The 19,215-nt window shown below is 45.8% G+C and overlaps 1 protein-coding gene across 1 annotated transcript in view; it reads left to right on the forward strand.

Moving 5' to 3' along the window:
* Positions 1 to 19,215, forward strand: part of LOC137652273 (dihydrolipoyl dehydrogenase, mitochondrial) — a 94,849-nt gene that overhangs the window by 28,338 nt on the left and 47,296 nt on the right. The window contains exons 2-3 of the mRNA XM_068385564.1: positions 18,571 to 18,717; positions 18,900 to 19,037. Of these exons, the coding sequence (XP_068241665.1) occupies positions 18,571 to 18,717; positions 18,900 to 19,037 (285 nt within the window). The remainder of the gene's footprint in view (positions 1 to 18,570; positions 18,718 to 18,899; positions 19,038 to 19,215) is intronic.

The following is a 19,215-nucleotide window of genomic DNA, read 5'->3' on the forward strand; positions in this document are numbered from 1 at the left end:
CTCGTATGACATTGCCCATTCAAGGGGATGGGGGGAAGTAACATTCAGCTTCGTCCCTGAGTTTATTGCTAAGACTCAGAATCCAGGAGTAGCGGATCCTCGATTCGACTCCTTCCGGATTTCTAGTCTCCGTACTGTAACAGATGAACCAGACCATCTCTTACTATGCCCAGTAAGGAGCTTGAGGCTGTACCTCAAAAGAACAGCCGCAACCCGTCCTCGTGTGCCAGCAGTATTCTTCAGCACAGGAAGGACTAAGAGGAGGGTCACCAAGAACACTATCTCTTCATGGATTCGCAAGGTCATTGACCTGGCACTGAATCCAGACCCTCCTCCGTCACGTCGCCCCAGAGCACATGATGTCGGGCATAGCTACGTCCCTGGCCTTCAAAAGAAATTTTTCAGTGACACAGGTTCTTCAAGCTGGGGTGTGGAAACGTCAAACAACGTTTACATCCTACTACCTGCAAGACATGACCCACAGGAGACTTGATATGTTCTCTATCAGTCCTGTGGTGGCTGCACAACAGCTGGTTTAAAACCTCAAGCTCCTTATTGGACAATTGACAGAAGGTTGAGGGCATTGTTACCCGGTTTTAGTCTGCATGAATGAAAAGGTTTGACTGGCTCTTATTCTTTTCTTCATCATCCCCTCTCTTTGGGAAAGCAGCATCCTGGGTTCTCTGCATAGCTGACCTCAAACCACTGCAGGTAAACCATACTCCCTTGTGTTCCTATTATTAAGATTAATACTGTTACGTCCCCATACCCTGACGAGGTGGTATTGGGAAAGTCCTAGTCTACAAGTTTCCATCTAAAGAACTCCAGAGTAACTTTCTAGGACGAGTCACACTTCTTCATACCTTCACACACAGCTTGCGAAGGCCGCAGACCTTGCGTAGCAAGGTTCTAGCTAGGTGCAGGGACTCCTTATTTCTTGGGTGCTTACACACTTAAATAAGGAGTCCCCGGGCAAAGCCAAAAGCCAGACTGGCTGGGACGTCCACCCTTCCTAATGGGCGAGTCACCCCCTATTAAATAGCGTGGTTTGTATTCCAGTTACGGAACAAATAACAAATTCGTAAATAATTTGTATTTTTCCTAACTATACTGTACAAAACCTTAGCTATTTAACCAAACTTGCCCGCCAGCCCTATCCCCCTTGAAGTCCTACCTCCAAGCAAAGTGAGCTCAAGCACAGGTGTGTGAGTGGGGGGGGGGTAGCAAGCTACCCTCGCCTACCCCTGCTAACTAGCAGTGTGGGTAGTAAACTCCCGTTGAAAATTAATGGCTTGTCATTTCAGCTACGCCGAAAGTAATACCCCTATTAAATAGCTAAGGTTTGTATAGTTAGGAAAATACAATTTTCAATATTAATCTTACCCGATGATCGTGTACCTGCAACTCTGTTGCTCGACAGAAAAAACCTACGGTCGGGATACGCCAGCGATCGCTATACAGGTGGGGGTGTACAACAACAGCGCCATCTGTCGAGTAGGTACTCAGGTACTTCTTGTCAACAAGAACCAATTTTTCCTCTGTCGTGCCAATGGCAGGACCTACTAAATACTCCGTCCCTAACTGGATTTGTTTTCACAGCGATTTGGTGAAGTACACTATTCCAGTTTTGAGCTTTCGCTGTGCAGGGGTTTTATCTTCATTTCAAACTTGAATTCGTTTTCGATAGATTTAATTATGGTGACGAAGAGAGTATGGACTCTCTTTCACTTTTAAATGGCCGACCCTTCCCTTAGACGGAAGTGTGTTTAGGTTTTTGGTAATTTTGCTTAACACGTTATAGATCCATTTATTTTATATCTCTCCGCCTTTTTAGGCCTCTTCGGTTAACTTTTCAATTATTATAAACTTATAAAAAATAAATTTCTGGGCTCGAACCTGTGCCGCCCAGTGAATAAGCTCCATTTAAGCACTTATTCTTAGGTAATTTACTGCTAAATATACCAGAGAAAAAATGTAAAGGAGTGCTAGGTTAACTAGCTCGCTCACCTATTGGTGTCGGTATAAAATTGGGCGTATATTCCAGAGGTCCCGCACTATTTAGATTAATCCACGACAGAGAACCCCAATAGAGGAGAGCCGTTCAACCTCACTCGGTACTACTACAATGCATCCGCTCAGAACCCAACTCCGTTTAGCACGACTTGTGCAGTAACCCGCATTTTTCAAGTGCTCTCGATTTTTGGATATTTTCTAGTGAATTATGGCTTCTTCGTCGGTTTCCCAGGAGACACCGTCCAAGTTAAGTACCAAGCTGGGTTTTACTGTGTTTTGAGCAACCTAGATCGTTTAATATTTATATTATAGGAGTTTATTCTCTTCGTTCATACCGATCTTGCTTGATTTCACTACAGTTGGTACTCCTGTTTTTGAGAGCTTTTAATTTTCACTTGCGGTGTTACTATGTGTTTTATTTTTATTATCAAATATTATTTGTTATTGTGAATATTCATTATTTAGCGTTTAGAATCCTCGTGGTTCAATTTTTGGGCCGATATCATTTACGTATCGCTATGGCTGCCGACCGTGCTAAGGCGGCAATGTTATTTTAGCCATCAGGTGTGTCTTTTGCGATTTAATTATTTATGTTGCATGCCTTGCCCAAAAATTTTCTATGTGTTTATTCATATATTTAACGCTTTTATTATTATTATAATGAATATTTGTGCCATTACTCCGTTTGATCTGTCTGTTGGGGATCGTCAGTTGGTAGCCCTGCTGCCTCGTATCACGTGATCCTCCCCCACGCTCCCCCTCTAGCTAGGTGGGAGGCTAGGCTTCTCCCCTCCACTAAGGGACCGTTGCCTTCCCTCCTTTTAGAGGGGGTAGTTAAGTGTTTATGGACTTTGTCCTCCGGGTGGCCCGGCGGTTTAGTCTCTGTCTAGTCTGGTTGGCCACCGGTCTACAGAGTTGGATCCCGGTGTACCCTATTTTATATTCACTTTTCATTCTGGCTTATGTTATACGAAACCCTCCGGGTTCGATTGGCAGTTCTTAGTTACAGTTCCGCCCCCCTATTATTTTATAACATTTCCTATGATGATTATATATGACAGATCACTACCCCGGAGTCCCTAAAGGAATTGGTATTGAATATACCTTTATTTCCCGGCCCGGGGTCTACCCCACCCCGGGAAATCAGATACTATGTGTCTTAATTCCTTGTTTTTGCATCCTTTTTTATGCTCCCGGCTTGACCGGAATGGATGGCTATACTTTAGTTTCAAGTTAGACTTATGTTTAGGCCCGGGACCCCCGGTCCCGCCCCTATGTAAGCATATTATAGTTAAGCTCTAACCTTGCGTTAGACCTATGTTAGGCCCGGGTCCTCCGGACCCGCCCCTAAAAAAAAAAAAAAAAAAAAAAAAAAAAAAAAAAAAAAAAAAAAAATTTTATTTTATTTTTTACAGTCTAATCTTGTGTTAGACCTATGTTAGGCCCTACTTAAAAGAATAGTACAGTTAAACTCTATTCTTGTGTTAGACCTATGTTAGGCCACTTATAGAATAGTACAGTTAGGCTCTAATCTTGTGTTAGACCTATGTTAGGCCCGGGTCCTCCAGACCCGCCCCTAATTAAGAGAATTACAGTTTCTCATATACTATTCTTTTTACAGATGGTGCATTGTCTGACGCCGGCCTGTGCAGCTGTTCTGCACCAGCCTTGTGGCCACTCCGTCTGCCGATCTCACGCCCCTTGTGGGGTTCAACTGGAAGACGTTGTGGTATGGCACCCGGATAACTGTGTGATTTGCTTCGACCTCATCACTACCCTTGGTTCTGACTCGGTGAGTCCCGTTGGCTATATTGCCTTCTTATTTTATTTACTATTAGTAAGATATCTATGGTCTTGAAGGACCATTGGGAGTTTCCCTTTTATAATTCCCACTATTATTTCAGGCATCCCCGGAGCAAAAGTCTGCGGCTCGGGCCACACTGAAGGTGTGGGTTGGTGGTTTTGCCCGGAATGTAAAGTCTAAGCGGCCGTACGTCCTATCTGAGGACTACTGCACCATGGTTTACCCCAACGCCAAGTCTTCAGCTGCTGTGGCTAGGCATGTGGCAGCTCCCATCATTGCCCACATTGATGCCACTATAACGGGTCTCATCGACCCAGAGCAAGATCCATCGGACGCCCCCGGAGGTCTGGAGGACAATGTTGCCTCCATGAACCTGGACGTCGAACCAATGTTGCTAGACGAGCCGGATACAGGTAGGGTGGTAAGTGAGGCAGGTGTGTCCGGCGCTGAGATTCCTATCCTCAGCCCCGCTCTTTCTTCTTCTTCTGATCGCTCTTCCTTTCTTGGATTTTCTGGGGACCGTGATTCGTCTCAACGTTCATACCCGGTTCCCCCTAAGGATAAGTCTACTTCAAGGACCTTACCCAAAGCTCGCAAGCCTCACAAGACTTCTCATGGCTCTAAACATGGTACGAACCCGTCTTCAAAGACCTCTGGTTCCTCCTCTAAGTCTCACGACCCGGGAGTTCCTTCCGCCCCTCCTGCTGCTAGCCCGGGCCTTTCCGAATCAGCTATGCTTCGCATCGTGTCGGAGATGCAGGAAAAGTTGGTTTCGGAGATGCAGTCGAGGATGGACACGATGTTCTCTAACTTCGGTCAGAGAATTGGGGCTTTAGAGCAAGGAGCTCCGGAGAGAGTCCAAAGCTCTCTCATACCGGATGCCTCTAAGCTCCCGCCGTTTGCCAAGAACAACCCCTGGCGGATGGCTCTTCATTCCCCGTTCTCAGACGGAATGTTGACTCTGGAGGGCCTTGGCACTCGCCCTCTAGAGGACTTTGAATTCTTTCCTCCGGGTCTGGCATTTCCATTTCATGGTTATGCCAGACTTACCGAGGAAGCTTTAGTCCGATTAGACAAGGTCCCCAAAGAGACGGTCATCTTCCCGAAGGAGCAAGCCCAATCTGTTTGGGCCAGATTTTTGAATGACATCGGCTGCACTAACACCATGCTGACGCCTCATAAAAGCTCCTTTACGATGTTCTTAATGGACAAGAACACCTTGACTCCATGCGTCAATAAGGTGGCAGAGCTTGCCTTTCAATATGCTCTGGAGGAGAAGCCCTTGCCTCCCATCCGAGAGGTGGATCCAATCTCCCTCCTTCTTCCCTCAGGTATTGAGTGTTGGGACAACGTCCATACCACCTTTACCTCCGGCAAGCTTGCAGCAGACTGTGCCTCAGTCTTGTTTAGTGAGAAGCTTCCCCGTCTCCCGGAATCTCTCATTAAACAGGAATATGATTCCCGCCTACGTGTGGGCCGTACTCTAAACCTGGCCACATCCACGGAGTCGATAGCCTTGACTTACGATACGGAGAGTATTTTTAAGTCTCTCAACAAGGCTACGCTACAGTCGTTATATTATGACTTATATGACTTTGCTACTGCTAAACGCAGATGTCGCAAGCATGTTCTAGCTGAGGCGACGATTAGGCATGAACCTAATAAACTCATCCGGTCCTCCTGTTGGGGTTCAAATCTCTTCCCCGAGGATCTCGTAGAGGAAGTCTTGGCGGAGGCCACTAGGGTTAATCAGAGCCTTAAAGCCCGTTGGGGTTTGACCCCTAAACGCAAGTATGACCCCGCAAATTATCAAGCCCGGGGTAGGAAGAAGCTTAGACCATATACCTCCACCCAGTTCAGGCAACAACAGAGTGCTTCATCCAACTTCCGGCTGCCTCTTCCTCCATCTTCTGTTGCCCCTGCACAGCCTTCCACCTCTCGGGCTCCTTCGGATGACTATGTCACCGTTCTGCTACCTAAGAGCCAGCTTTCTGGTGCCTCCGCCACTTCCCCTGCCTTTAACCAGTCCTACGAGGCTCATAGCTCTTCCCAGAGTTATGGTAGAGGTAGAGGCTACCACCGTGGCTCTAACCAGAACAAAGGCAGGGGAAGAGCCTTTCGCAGAGGAAAGAACTTCCGAGGCGGACGTGGAGGCAACTCCTCAAACCAATACTGAGGTGCAGCAGGTAGGGGGGAGGCTCTATGCCTTCCGCAACAAATGGAGGTTCAGTCCCTGGGCGTTCAGTATCATCTCCAAGGGACTAGGGTGGAGTTGGATTCAAGGACCTCCTCCTCCGAACAAATTTCGTCAACATTCCACTCCGGACCTGGTCGAATTTGTCCAGGAACTTTTACAAAAGAATGCCATACAAGAAACGAAACATCTGAAGTTTCAAGGTCGGCTGTTCAGTGTCCCGAAGAAGGATTCAGACAAGAGAAGAGTGATTCTAGATCTATCCCTTCTCAACTTGTCCATTCAATGCGACAAGTTTCGAATGCTTACCGTCTCGCAGGTGCGGACCTTACTTCCCCGTGGGGCCGTCACCACCTCTATCGATCTTACAGACGCCTACTATCACGTCCCGATAGCGAGACACTTCCGTCCGTACCTAGGCTTTCGCTTAGGGGACAAAAGTTACTCCTTCAAGGTGATGCCTTTCGGGCTCAACATTGCCCCAAGGATCTTCACAAAGCTAGCAGAAGTCGCTGTTCAGGAACTCAGGAATCAAGGGATTCAAGTAGTAGCCTATCTGGACGACTGGCTCATTTGGTCAGACACCTCCCAAAATTGCCTAAAAGCCACTCACAAAGTCATCCATTATCTTCAATCTCTAGGCTTCCAGATCAACTTCAAGAAGTCCCGTCTTCTTCCAAAATCGAAGTTCCAATGGCTCGGCCTGCAATGGGATCTTATATCTCATACTCTGTGTCTTCCCAGACCCAAGAGGTTAGAGATTGCAAGAAACACCAAACGCTTTCTCAAAGACAAAGTAAGTTCCAGACGGCTTCAAGAGAAGATTCTGGGGTCCCTTCAGTTTGCCTCAGTGACGGATCTTCTTCTGAAGGCAAAATTGAAAGATATCAATCGTGTCTGGCGTTCGAGGGCGAACCGGAAGCTCCGGGACAGGAAAGTCCGCCTTCCTCCCATTCTACGGGAAAGACTTCTTTCTTGGACAAGAGCAAACAGTCTGTCAAAGTCAGTTCCCCTTCGATTTCCGCCCCCGGAATTAATCATTCACACAGACGCATCCCTATCAGGTTGGGGCGGCTATTCTCAGCTCAAGAAAGTTCAAGGTCTTTGGACTCCCTTGTTCCGCCATTTTCACATCAATGTGCTAGAGGCCATGGCAGTTCTTCTAACCCTGAAACGTCTCGCTCTTCCCAAGAAACAACACCTTCGTCTGGTCCTCGACAGCGAAGTGGTGGTCCGCTGCCTCAACAGAGGCGGGTCAAAGTCAGGGCCTCTGAACCATGTTCTAGTAGCCATATTCTCCCTAGCAGCCTCGAACCGTTGGCATCTTTCAGCTGTCCACCTGGCGGGAGTCCGGAATGTAGTGGCAGACGCCCTGTCCCGGACCTCCCCTCTAGAATCGGAATGGTCACTCGATCTAAAGTCATTTCGGTGGATTCTCTCTCAGGTTCCCGGTCTCCAAGTGGACCTCTTCGCCACGGAATCCAACCACAAATTGAGAGTATATGTGGCTCCCAATCTAGACCCTCAGGCTTACGCCACAGACGCCATGTCACAGAATTGGGACAACTGGGAAAAGATTTATCTCTTTCCCCCGGTGAATCTTTTGCTGAAAGTTCTAGACAAACTGAGATCCTTCAAGGGACAAGTAGCCTTGGTCGCACCCAACTGGCCCAAGAGCAACTGGTATCCTCTCCTGCGGGAGTTGAGACTATACCCTCACCCGATACCCAATCCGGTTCTGTCTCAGATAGTACAAACACGCGTTGTGTACGCTTTCTCAAACATTCAGAGCGCCCTAACTTTATGGACTTTATGAAGTTTGCGGCTATGCATGGTGCCAATATTGATCCTCAAAACACCTTGTTCCTAGAATCAGATAAACGGGATTCCACCATCCGTCAGTATGACTCTGCAGTTAAAAAGTTGGCAAAATTTTTAATAGACTCAGACGTGAACTGTATGAACTTGAACCTTACAGTCACTTTCTTTAGATCTTTATTAGAATCAGGTCTGGCAGCCAATACTATCACCACTATTAAATCGGCTCTGAAAAAGATCTTCCTAGTGGGTTTTAACATAGACTTAACCGACTCTTTGTTAGCTTCAATTCCGAAAGCTTGTGCCAGACTGAAACCGGTTACTCGTCCTACCCCGGTGACCTGGTTCCTTAATGACGTACTCAAATTGGCTTCTGATACCATTAACAGTTCTTGTGATTACATGCCCCTTCTCAGGAAAACACTTTTCCTAGTGAGCTTGGCTTCCGGGGCAAGAATTTCTGAATTGGCAGCCTTGTCGAGAGACCCGGGTCATATTGACTTTCTGCCTTCAGGAGAGGTCCTTCTTTCTCCTAACAAATTCTTTTTGGCTAAGAATGAAGACCCTCAAAACAGATGGACCTCCTGGAAAATTGTTCCCCTCACGCAAGATCCGTCGCTGTGCCCTGTCACTACTCTTAGGTCTTATCTATCCCGGACCTCCTCTAACTCCTCGGGGCCTCTATTCGTTAGAGAACAAGGCGGTACCATTACTATTAAAGGGATCAGGCAACAAATTTTGTATTTTATTAAACAAGCTAACCCTGACTCTTTTCCTCTTGCACATGATATCAGGGCGGTTGCCACCTCGGTGAACTTCTTTCACCACATGAATTTTACAGACCTTTCCAGGTATACAGGGTGGAAATCACCGTCAGTGTTCAAGAAACACTACCTTAAACATTTGGAAGCCCTAAAATTTTCTACAGTAGCCGCAGGGAGCGTAGTTACTCCCGAGTAACTCACAGGTTAATGCCTTGACTCTTTATCTCTCCCTCTTACCTGCCTCATTTATACCCTATTGTATTCGTTGGTCTCGCACCTGAATACTGTTATTATATTTGTAAATTTTATGCTCCTGAGTATCTGTATATATTATCACTCACGGCATTATTATACCTACCTTATTGGATTTATGTTCATATTTAAGATACCCTTATAATTGTTTTTTGGTACTCATCTCTGATTAAAGCATCCTGTATTTCTCTTACGCTTATGTTTTTTCCTTTATTTTGCAAGTTTGGTGACATTTTTCTCTTGTATAGATTCACTGGGCGGCACAGGTTCGAGCCCAGAAAAGGGATTTTGACGTAGGAAAAATCTATTTCTGGGCGAGGGACCTGTGCCGCCCAGTGAACCCTCCCAGCTCCTCTCCCTTGGAGTCCCCAAACTTTGGGTGCTAAGGAGTTGGGTTCTGAGCGGATGCATTGTAGTAGTACCGAGTGAGGTTGAACGGCTCTCCTCTATTGGGGTTCTCTGTCGTGGATTAATCTAAATAGTGCGGGACCTCTGGAATATACCCCCAATTTTATACCGACACCAATAGGTGAGCGAGCTAGTTAACCTAGCACTCCTTTACATTTTTTCTCTGGTATATTTAGCAGTAAATTACCTAAGAATAAGTGCTTAAATGGAGCTTATTCACTGGGCGGCACAGGTCCCTCGCCCAGAAATAGATTTTTCCTACGTCAAAATCCCTTTTTTATGTTTGTTTATATGCGACCTTTCCTAATAGTAGGCGGTCCTAACTTGGAACCGAAGTTAATTAACATTGAGCCCGTTATATCGTTTTTAACCTTTAAAGAATTTAATACTTTTTTAATTTTAATGTTTTATGGAAGAATTTCTTTGATAGTCTCGTACTGTTTTCAAAGATGAACTAACGTTTAGTTTTTAGTCTCCGCAGTTGTTGACGTTCAGAACGTTCAACTTGCGCTCTATCGTTACGATAGAGAGAGAGAGTGTTTCACGGTTTCACTTTGCAGTAAGAGTAAACCGATTCTAGCGTTTCGTTCATTCTTTCTTAGCTTAAAGAGTTTAAATTCTAAATAAAGGAACTTTTTATTTGGGAAACCTTTCAGTTTTTTCCTTTAGCAAATAACATGTTTTAACGATATATAATTGGGCTCTTCTCTCAGGTGCTAAATCTAGAGAGAAGAGAGAGAGAGATAGAGACGGAGGGAGAGAGAGGAGAATAAACGTTTCGTTCAAGCGGGTAACGTTGTTCTCGTTTTTTTACTCTTCTCCCTAGTCGCTGTAGGGGAAGAAGGTAAAACGTTTCTAGGGTTTTATTCTTGTTCCCAGGCTTTATGCGGTGAGAGATTGTAAACGTAGTTTATTTGAACTAGTGTTTAGTCTCTTTTCCAGCCACTGAATTCTTTATCTTTATTTATGTTTTTCTGTTGCATTGTTAAACTGTTTTCGCAATTACTACCTTTTAATGAAGGATAGGATTGCGTGTTTCAGGTAGAAATCAGTTAAAGTTTCGATTTCAGTGTAATAAGTGCAAACAGAAAATCAAAAGTGATAAAGTGATATGCGCAAAGTGTTACAGTGTTGCGTCCGAGGGTTCGTCTGTTCGTGCCAGTTGTTCACCTAGTCCGGGACCTCTTACAAGCTCCCAAGCCCAGGGGAGAAGTAATGTCGAACGACTTATGGGTTCCACAGGCCTTGATCGACGAACAGACGTTTTTCCCTCCGTGGTTTCGGGCGTATCTACACACGTTTGCCGACGTGATCGCCCCACCCACACAAAGACGAGAGAGCCCATTTATTCCTCGTCTGCGGAAGAGGTTTCTCGTAAGAAACCATGGACCAAATCTTGCAGCTTTTAAGTGCAAGTCGGTCCCTTCCGCGCAAGTCCAACGGCCTAGGTGTAGCCACTGGGTCAGTTCGGACTCGCTGCAGTCATCCGACGACTGCACACCTCCCAAGAGAGGCAAGGTGGTACCGCAACAGGCAGTAACTCCGTCTGTTGCCGCACCAGCTGTTTTAGACCCTCAGTCACGACGGACAGTAGCTCCGTCTGTTGCCGTTTTTTGTAGACCCTAAGTGGTCTTTACTGCAGTCTATGCAGACTCAGTTAGCTGCGGTTATGCAGGAGTTTCGTGCGGAGAAGGTTGACTCTGCTCTCGTTAGCCTACAACCTGCCACTGTTGTGCGCCCAGCTCACGCTGAGGCTGCCTGCTCCCACACTCCGGCTGCGGAGAGCTCCACCTCCGATGCGCTATCGACCCTGCCAGACGCATGTTAACGTTAGCCGACGTGCGGCTCCCTCCGTTAACATGCGTGAGCTACCGCATCAGCAGTGGGAAGGTGGAGTCAAGCTGCCGTGTTTTGACGCGATGCGTTAGTTTCCGCAACCCACGGCAGTCCCCACCACGCACCACCACTCCGCTTTAGTTGTTGCCTGCTCCCACACTCCGACTGCGGAGAAGGTTGACGATGCACCCGTTTGCCTACAACCTGCCACGGTTGTGCGCCCAGCATGGCTGCCTGCTCCCACACTCTTGTTGTGAGAGCTCCTCCACCCATGCGCAGTCGGCCCTGCCAGACGTATGATGACTCCCACAGACACACGGAGCACTCCGTTGCCGTGTGTGAGCTACCACAAGCTGCCGTGTTTTGACACGGTGTGTCAGCCTCCGCAACCCACTGTGGTTACCGCCACTCACCCGCAGCAGACTAGTCAGTCAGGAGTTGAGGCTTCCCCACACAGCTTTGGTTGTTGCCAGCTCACAGACTGTCAAGCAGTTACATGACATTGCCTTCTGGTCTGCTACTAATGCACCAGTGCTGTATGTACTCACGCACCTGTTGTGGTTGACAGTTCAGTTTTTGACAGTTCACAGACTCTCAAGCAGTTACATAACGTTGCCTTCTGGTCTGCTGCTTTTGGACCAGTGAGACCCTCACTGAGATAACCTAGCTTTTCTCGGACATGGTTCCTATAGATGAGAAAGTGCTGTTCTCCCTCCTTCTGATATTCCTTTGAGGACTCTGTCATTTGGAGAGGAGCCTTAAGCTGCTTAGCCTCCTATGGACTTTAATTAAAGCATAACAAGGCTTCCAGGGATGGTAAATGGTTCCGCTTCAGTCGCTAACCCCGTCTGTTGCCACACCTGCTCCCATAGACCCTAATGGGCTTTGTTGCAAGACATGCAGTCCAAGCTTGTGTCCTTGTTAGAGGATTTTTTACGGAGAAGAACCTTCTAGCCAACAACCTTCCTACCGGTTGGTTGTACGCCCTGTTGACGCTGAGGTATCCTACTCACGTCCGCCAGTTGAGATGGTTCCTCCACCGGTGCGACCCAGTGTGGGTTGCCAGTCGCACGTTGACGTTAAGCGACTCTCGGAGGTGGTTGTGGACGTTCAGTGTGTCACTAGGAAGACGTTCAACAACCAGCAGAGATGACTTGTTGTGACGCAGTGCGGCAACCTCAGCAACCCTGTAGGGGGTTGACTGCACAACCCAGACAGTCTTCACAGTTTCGGGTTGACGCTGTACTTCCTCGCGTCCCCATGGTTGACAGTTCACAGACTGTGCAGCAGTACCATGATCTTGTGTCCGGCTCCGTCACGCATCCACCAGTGCGACCGGATTCAGCGAGTCAGACGTTGCCCACTCCGTTGCCGTTTCCTCATCAGTTTCGAATGAGGAACCCTCTGATGAGGACATTGCTGAACAAGACGATCAACCCCCAGCCCTGCTATCCATCCAGAAGATGCTGAAGAAGGAACACTGCCCTGTCAGGCTGTGGATGAGTCTGGTTAGGACACTGTCATCCGTGGTTCTATTTGTGTCACTTGGAAGACTACACCTCCGTCCTCTTCTGTATCATCTAGCTTTCACTGGAAAAGGACTAGACGCTAGAAGCGGTCTCGATCCCGGTTTCCGGTAAGATAAAGTCTGGTCTGACTTGGTGAAAGGACTTTATCAACCTTTGAAAGGGTCTTCCCCTGACTGTTCAGACTCCCAACCACGTTCTCTTCTCGGACGCATCGGACGTAGGCTGGGGTGCGACATTAGGCGGTAGGGAATGCTCGGGATTATGGAACTCGAGTCAAAGGACAATGCATTTCAACTGCAAGAAGCTTCTGGCAGTACGTCTGACCTGGAAAAGCTTCAGGTCTCTCCTTCAAGGCAAAGTGGTGGAGGTGAACACGGTCAACACCCTGCTTTGACGTACATCTCCAAAGAAGGAGGGACCTACTCTCTGACATGGTACGAGTTCGCAAGAGACCTCCTCTCCTGTTCAACAGGTCTAGACTTTTCACTAGTAACGAGGTTCATCCAAGGCAACTTGAATGTCATAGCAGATTGTCTCAGTAGGAAGGGACAAATAATTCCAACATATTGGACCCTCCACAAGGATGTATGCAAGAGACTTTGGGCCACCTGGGGCCAGCCAACCATAGATCTCTTCGCAACCTCGATGACCTAGAGGCTCCCAATACTTTGCTCACCTATCCCGGACCCAGCAGTAGTTCATATAGATGCCTTTCTACTAGATTGGTCACATCTAGATCTATATGCATTCCCTCCGTTCTAGATTGTCAACAAGGTACTGCAGAAGTTCGCCTCTCACGAGGGGACAAAGTTGACGCTAGTTGCTTCTCTCTGGCCCGCGAGAGAATAACTCACCGAGGTACTTCGATGGCTAGTAGACGTTCCCAGAACACTTCCCCTAAGGGTAGACCTGCTACGTCAGCCACGCGTAAGAAGGTACTCCAAGGCCTCCACGCTCTTCGTCTGACTGCCTTCTGAATATCGAAAGACTCTCGAGAACTAGAGATTTTTCGAAGGAGGCAACCAGAGCGATTGCTAGAGCAAGGAGAACATCCACCCTTAGAGTCTACCAATCGAAGTGGGAAATCTTCCGAAACTGGTGCAAGTCAGTATCCGTATCCTCGACCAGTACCTCTGTAACTCAAATAGCTGACTTCCTCTTATATCTGAGGAAAGAACGATCTCTTTCAGCTCCCACTATCAAGGGTTACAGAAGCATGTTGGCATCAGTCTTCCGTCACAGAGGCTTAGATCTTTCCAACAATAAAGATCTACAGGACCTCCTTAAGTCTTTTGAGACCACGAAGGAGCGTCGTTTGGTTACACCTGGTTGGAATTTAGACGTGGTTCTAAGATTCCTTATGTCAGACAGGTTCGAACCACTTCAATCAGCCTCCCTGAAAGATCTCACCTTTAAGACTCTTTTCCTGATATGCTTAACCACAGCTAAAAGAGTCAGTGAGATTCATGCCTTCAGCAAGAACATCGGATTCTCATCCGAAACGGCTACATGTTCTACAACTTGGTTTTCTAGCCAAACACGAGCTGCCTTCTCGGCCTTGACCAATATCGTTCGATATTCCAAACTTATCGTATGGTTGGAAATGAACTAGAAGAGTATTATGTCCTGTAAGAGCTCTTAAGTTCTATTTTAAAAACCTTTACGAGGCCCGTCTGAAGCTTTATGGTGTTCAGTTAAGAATCCATCTTTGCCTTTGTCAGAGAATTCTTTATCCTATTTTATCAGACTGTTAATACGAGAAGCTCATTCCCTTCTGAATGAGGAAGACCAAGCTTGGCTGAAGGTAAGGACACACGAAGTTAGAGCTGTCACAACTTCCGTGGCCTTTGAACAAAATAGATCTCTGCAAATTATATTCGACGCAACCTATTGGAAAAGCAAATCAGTGTTCGCGTCTTTTATCTTGAGAATGTCCAGTCTCTTTACGAGAACTGCTACACTCTGGGACCATTCGTAGCAACGAGTGCAGTAGTGGTGGGGGCTCCACCACTACAATTCCCTAATTCCAGAACCTTTTTAATCTTTCTCTTGAAATATTTTTGGGTTGTCCGGAAGGCTAAGAAGCCTTTCGCATCCTACTTGATTCGGCGGGTGGTCAAAATCATTTCTTGAGAAGCGCCTAGATTAGAGGTTTTGATGAGGACCTTTAGTATGGGTTGCAACCCTTCATACTTCAGCTCCTAGGAGTCGCTCAGCATTCTATGAGGATCGCGAGGCTCAGTAAGGAAGACGTACTTAAAAAGGCAGAGTAATTGTTCAAGTCGTCTTCCTTACCAGGTACTTATTTATTTTATGTTTGTTATTTTGAATAACTGCTAAAATGAAATACGGGATACTTAGCTTCTTATGTTAACATGTATGCTGGTCTCCACCCACCCCCCTGGGTGTGAATCAGCTACATGATCATCGGGTAAGATTAATATTGAAAAATGTTATTTTCCTTAGTAAAATAAATTTTTGAATATACTTACCCGATGATCATGAATTTAAGGACCCTCCCTTCCTCCCCATAGAGACCCAGTGGACCGAGGAGAAAATTGGTTCTTGTTGACAAGAAGTACCTGAGTACCTACTCGACAGATGGCGCTGTTGTTGTACACCCCCACCTGTATAGCGATCGCTGGCGTATCCCGACCGTAGGTTTTTTCTGTCGAGCAACAGAGTTGCAGCTACATGATCATCGGGTAAGTATATTCAAAAGTTTATTTTACTAAGGAAAATAACATATTATCTACGAATTTGTCATTTTTGGCTGTTCCACCTCGCTTTAAAGGTTCACATGAATGTTCACTCTGGTCTCAGGTTTATCCCACTCGAATTGGATACGTCTTAGGTTTTTCGACAACTAGCTAGTCGCTGCCTCTCTGAGGGGTAGTTACCTTAGGTTTGAGATCAACAAATATCATTTTGTGGGGCTCTGGGGATCGTAGTAAATTAGAGTCTCTTGCTCAAGCAGACGATGAAGTATCTGGCCATACTGTCATAGCATAAGCTGATGCAGGGAAGTAGCACAGCCGTTTGTGTTTGAAGGCGAACTGCTGACTCGGCTATGGCAATGTACTGTGAGACGTTTTCATTGTTGGAGAAACTCATTTTACTCAGGTGTCTCCTCTAACAATTGCTTTAGTGGTTTCTGAAGCATCTATGGTCGGCAACCAGCAATCTCGCATCCCATATTGCTTCTGAGGAGAAGAAGGTGTGAGACAATCTTCTCCTAGTGGTTAAACAATGAAAACCTCACGGACGTTTCCAAGGGAAGGTGGAACTCGTACCAGAGGAACCAAGTTGTTTCAGGGGTGTGGTCACAAGAGGAAAGCTCCTGCCTATCAACCTGTTGGAAATGTAAGCAATGTTCCAAGCACCGTAAGCTTTCCAACATAGAGTTTGACAGGGCACCCGGTAGGGCTGATGAGTATTGTATATCAACAAAGAGGAACAGTCTCGTACAGTCTTTGCAAGTTAATGAAACAGGTGTTTATTTGGGCAGTGTGCAATACTGTAGAGCTGTCATTTAAATTTATCTCAGGCCAGAGGAATGTACTGACACACACTGAATCATCAGGGGCAGGTTGTAGTCTTTGTGTGGCAGAAAGGGTTTTTGTTCTCTGGGGATCACCTTGGGGATCACCTGTAATTGACCTGTTTGCCTCATGGCTAATCAGGAAACCTGCGATGTTCTGTTTCGCTGTTTCAAACACATGGGAGTGTTCAAGGATGCTATTCAACATTCTTGGGATCACCTGGATGCCTACTTCTTTCCAGCTGGTCAGTCCTATTGACCACACCAGATCTCAGGATGATCCTGTTGTCTCCCAGAGATCCAAAAGTTTAGTAGAATCCCGATTTGTTTGCACGTTTAATCGAGCTCCTAAGAGAACTATTGCATTGAGCACTTCTCTTTCAGCCGCACCTTCATAAGTACCTCAAATCCGTGAATGTCTCTTGCACTTTACAGTCTGTGGCTTTATAGCATCTCTGGTGAGCGAAAGGCTTTTCATGAGGGACTGCTCAGAAGATGTCTGGGTACCTACGATGGTCGACGGCAGCTGTCTTCTAAGGAAGTGGACCATTTCTAGACTTGGTGTTTTAGAAGGGGCATATCTCCTGTTGGAGTCTCCTCAAGAACATTTTGCACACTTTCTTGTCCATCTTTTTGCCAAGAGAAGGGCCTCTCAGTTGTGCCTGGGAAAGAATACTGTTCTGCCTTAAGCATATTCTTCTGGCTGGGGAACATAAACCTCTGCTCTACGACGGAGTTTTCCATGCCTATGGGGAGCTTTGAGCAGTTGTGACCACCCCGAGACCACAGTTCCCTGGGTGGGATATGACCTGTGTTTTCAAGTCTTGGCCCATACTAGCTGTTGAGATGATCGTTGGGCAAAATTCTGACTCTATAGACAGTCTTTCGGCTAACTGTAGTTTCAGCAAAGCATGCTGGTGAGATTTTGACATTTCCATTCTTAAAGGATTGGAGGTCTTCTCTAGTTTACACCTGATATTGTTTGCAAGACCCAAAACCCAGCTGCTTACAATACTCGGTTCGAGTCCATCTCTTCTCAGGCGGCGTGCAGAGGGCATCAGAATGAATGGCTTTGTTCTTCCTCCTCAATCTCATGATAACTTTGCTCTTCATTCCTGAGCTCTTAAAGAATTTATTTAGCACCAGCATGATAAAGAGCTTTGTTTACTGTATTCAAAGCTTTGTGAGAAATTTTGTTGTGCCTGTTCCTCAATCAGAGAGGGGTTGGAGGTCCAGTTTGGGTTGTCTTTAGACCTCAGGAAGAACTCGTCAGTAGCTAATGCTAGACATCCTTTACCCTCACTAGTGGGGGGAGTATACCCACAAGTCCATGGGTATTTTTACCCTAGCTCCTGTGGTGGCTACTTGGCAGTTTATGAAGCTTTCCTAGCTGTTTCACGAGACAAAATGCATCTTGTTTAAGAGAGGGGTTTTGGAGTAAGATAGTAATGAGAGGTAGAATGACTGTCCTAACCTTCATTTTCCCCTCCCCCTTTGGGGTGCAGCAGTCGTGGCTGCAGTAAGCTGGACAGAATAGCCATATCAGATGGAGATGAGCGTCATAACCAAACAACCTTTCATTACCGTAGGATCTGTTAAGAAGTGTTTCCCCCATTCTCTCAGACAAAATAGAGGATAGATAAAACAAATTTTTACTCCTTTCTTACAATAGCTTCAAATACAATATGACAGCATATCCCACATGAGGATGTAGCTTCTCCTGTGACTGAGCACCGTGTATTCTTGGTACGTGCTTAACCTAACAGTGATGGCATTCCTATGCACAGACTGTTAGGAGGTTGGCAAGAGTCATCACGATCTTTCCTGTACAGGACCAGATGCTCTGATAATTCCCAGGAAAGTCGAATTGGCCAGTAATTAGGTTCATTGGGATCTCCTCCTCCTCATAAAAATAAGTCTTCTATCAGAGGACAAAGTTTTGCATTCGTGTAGGAAGAAATCACAGATTTTGAAAGTAATTTGCATTTTTCCTAACCATACAAACCTATGTCCTTCAGGTTATACTTTTTTCCTCAACCAACTTGCTAGTCCCAGGCTTAAAAGTTAAATTGCCAGTCTTTGGTGATATGACTGGTGGGGTGGGCTTCCCCGTTTAATGTATGTTCCAGCTTTACTGAAATCCTACTCCTACTATAGGGCTCGAGTTTGTATATACAAATTTTAAGATTTTTTATTTTAAATAGCATACTGTAATCATCTTACCTATAATTTGCAGCTGTTATTTTAGTAGCCTTAGAGAAAATTGTAAGCCACAAGCTTAGGGCCTGCAGGTTTTTTATCAATTAATAATGTTATTCTAAGGACAGAGAAAGAAAATTTATTGAAGATTGTAGATGTTTATATATTGCTATAAACTTTTTTATTACATTTTGAATTATTTTCCATAACAGGCACCCGTAGCTCGTAAACCCATCCTTGCTCTAGGCTCCTCAACAGTCCAGAAGAGACATGCTTCTCACGAAGCAGATTTGGTTGTTATCGGTTCTGGACCCGGAGGGTATGTTGCTGCCATCAAAGCAGCACAGTTGGGCATGAAGGTAAAGTATTACTTCTACTATAGTTTCTCTAAATTTCTTGTTTGCGATATTTTTTTTTCATAGTAGAGAAGAAAGAATTTTTATGGACATGTTCTATGTTAAAGGCTGAATTAATTGATACTTATGTGACATTGATTTTGAAAAATTTGAATTTGAACCACTTTTATTTTTCTAATTTACAGACTGTGTGTGTAGAGAAGAATTCAACATATGGTGGAACATGTCTTAATGTTGGATGCATTCCATCTAAATCTCTCCTCAACAATTCTCATTACTATCATATGGCAAAGAGCAAAGACTTTCTTGAACGTGGCATTGAAGTAAGTTTCTTATGATATTTGTTATTAGAATTGAATTAGTATTTTGTTCCTACACATGCAGTATAAACCTTATCACTTTTAAAATACGGAATATCACTAGAGAGGTAGTTGTAGGCAGGAGATGAGTGTGGGCTAGTAGATCTGCCCACCCACCTGTCAAAGACACTTAACATTTGCC

Source organism: Palaemon carinicauda, chromosome 13 (genome assembly GCF_036898095.1).
Source record: "Palaemon carinicauda isolate YSFRI2023 chromosome 13, ASM3689809v2, whole genome shotgun sequence".
Taxonomy (NCBI): Eukaryota; Metazoa; Arthropoda; class Malacostraca; order Decapoda; family Palaemonidae; genus Palaemon; species Palaemon carinicauda.